This window comes from Monoraphidium neglectum, assembly GCF_000611645.1.
Source record: "Monoraphidium neglectum strain SAG 48.87 unplaced genomic scaffold scaffold06615, whole genome shotgun sequence".
NCBI lineage: Eukaryota > Viridiplantae > Chlorophyta > Chlorophyceae > Sphaeropleales > Selenastraceae > Monoraphidium > Monoraphidium neglectum.
The window spans coordinates 805-2,100 of record NW_014007031.1 but is presented as its reverse complement, the minus strand read 5'-3'; the positions used below and the strand labels follow the sequence as shown (position 1 = coordinate 2,100).

The window sequence follows — 1,296 nt, the reverse complement described above, 5'->3', positions numbered from 1 at the left end:
CCCCCCCCCCCTCCATGCCCAAGCGGCTCCTCATCCTCCCAGAAATCCCCGCTCTTCACCCTAATCCCTGAGCCCATCAGCTGCCATCCCCCCCCGGGACCCAAACCCGACCCTCCAACTTCCACCCACCGCCACCACGCCCTCTCCTCCCCGCAGCCATGGGCGTCGCCATCGGGTCGTCCATCCAGATCGCGATCTTCGCGATCCCCTTTGCAGTCATCACCGGATGGGTCGTCGGCCGCCCCTTCTCCCTCGACTTTGACCCCTTTGCCGTGCTCGCGCTGGTGGTGGCGGTGCTGCACGCGAATTTCGTGACCGCGGGCGCGAGCAGCCACTGGCTCATGGGGGTGGAGCTGATAGCCACTTATGTGCTGATCGCGACGGCGCTCGTGTTCCGGTGAGGGATCGTCGATTTTTGTCGCCATCTTCTTGTTGCCGCGGCAACGCGCGCGCGTCCCGGCGGCGGGCCTCGGCGCGGCGAGAACGGGAGCGGCGCGAAAAAACGTACGAAAAACGAAAAACGGCGGGAGGGGCCGGTCGAGCGCGGGGCCATGCGCGCCGCGCAAGGTCGCGGCTGAGCGGGATGTTGGGTTGGGGGCGCCCGCGGCCGCCCCTGGCGCGGGGATGGCCGCCGGTCAGGAGCTGCTTCCTCTGCAGGGCAAGAGGGGGTTGGCGCAGCCGCGGCGGCGCTCGCTGCGGCGGCGCACGCTCTCGTACATCGTCGCGCGCCTGTCGCAATGTGGCATGAAGGGCACGGGATGCATGGTCGGCGCGTTTTGGGGGCAGCGTCACAGCTGCTGGAAGATTCCTTATGCCTGCTTTCTCCCCACACCTTGTCGTATCACCTCGACGCCGGCCCGCATATATCATCTTACAAGCACAGCTGTTGTTGACTGTTTATAGCGGCACGTTTTAATTTGTCGGGCTGCTGCATAGGTCGGGTGAACTTGTGTTGATTGGCTGCCCCAGCAGGTGCTCCCTTGATGCCATTGGCGGCCCGCGCGTCACCCCGCCTGGCCCATTACGCACACAGTGCCCGCCCGCTAAGAAGCACCTCGCCCCCCCCCCCCTTGCCCGCACGCCGCGCGCGCTTTGATCGCGCGTGCGCTGCGCTGTGGCGCCCCGCGCCGGCAGCCCGTGATGTGGCTGCGGCGCCGCCCAGCCCTGCGCGCCTGGGGCGCTGTGGGCGGGTGCCTGGCGGGCGGGTGGGTGTCCCCCCCTCTCTGCTGTCCAGCCGGCTGGCCCGGCACACAAACACTGGTTATGCCATCAACCCTGGCCCAGCCGACAGGAAGG

At 67.9% G+C, this 1,296-nt stretch overlaps 1 protein-coding gene across 1 annotated transcript; it reads left to right on the top strand.

Annotated features, from left to right (window-relative positions):
* Positions 1-158: 158 nt before the first annotated feature.
* On the top strand, positions 159-401 carry MNEG_16637 (hypothetical protein; the record flags this gene model as incomplete). The annotated part of the gene is made up of 1 exon (XM_014034893.1): positions 159-401. One exon carries the CDS (start codon positions 159-161, stop codon positions 399-401), a length of 243 nt encoding a protein of 80 aa, XP_013890347.1.
* Positions 402-1,296: the final 895 nt, after the last annotated feature.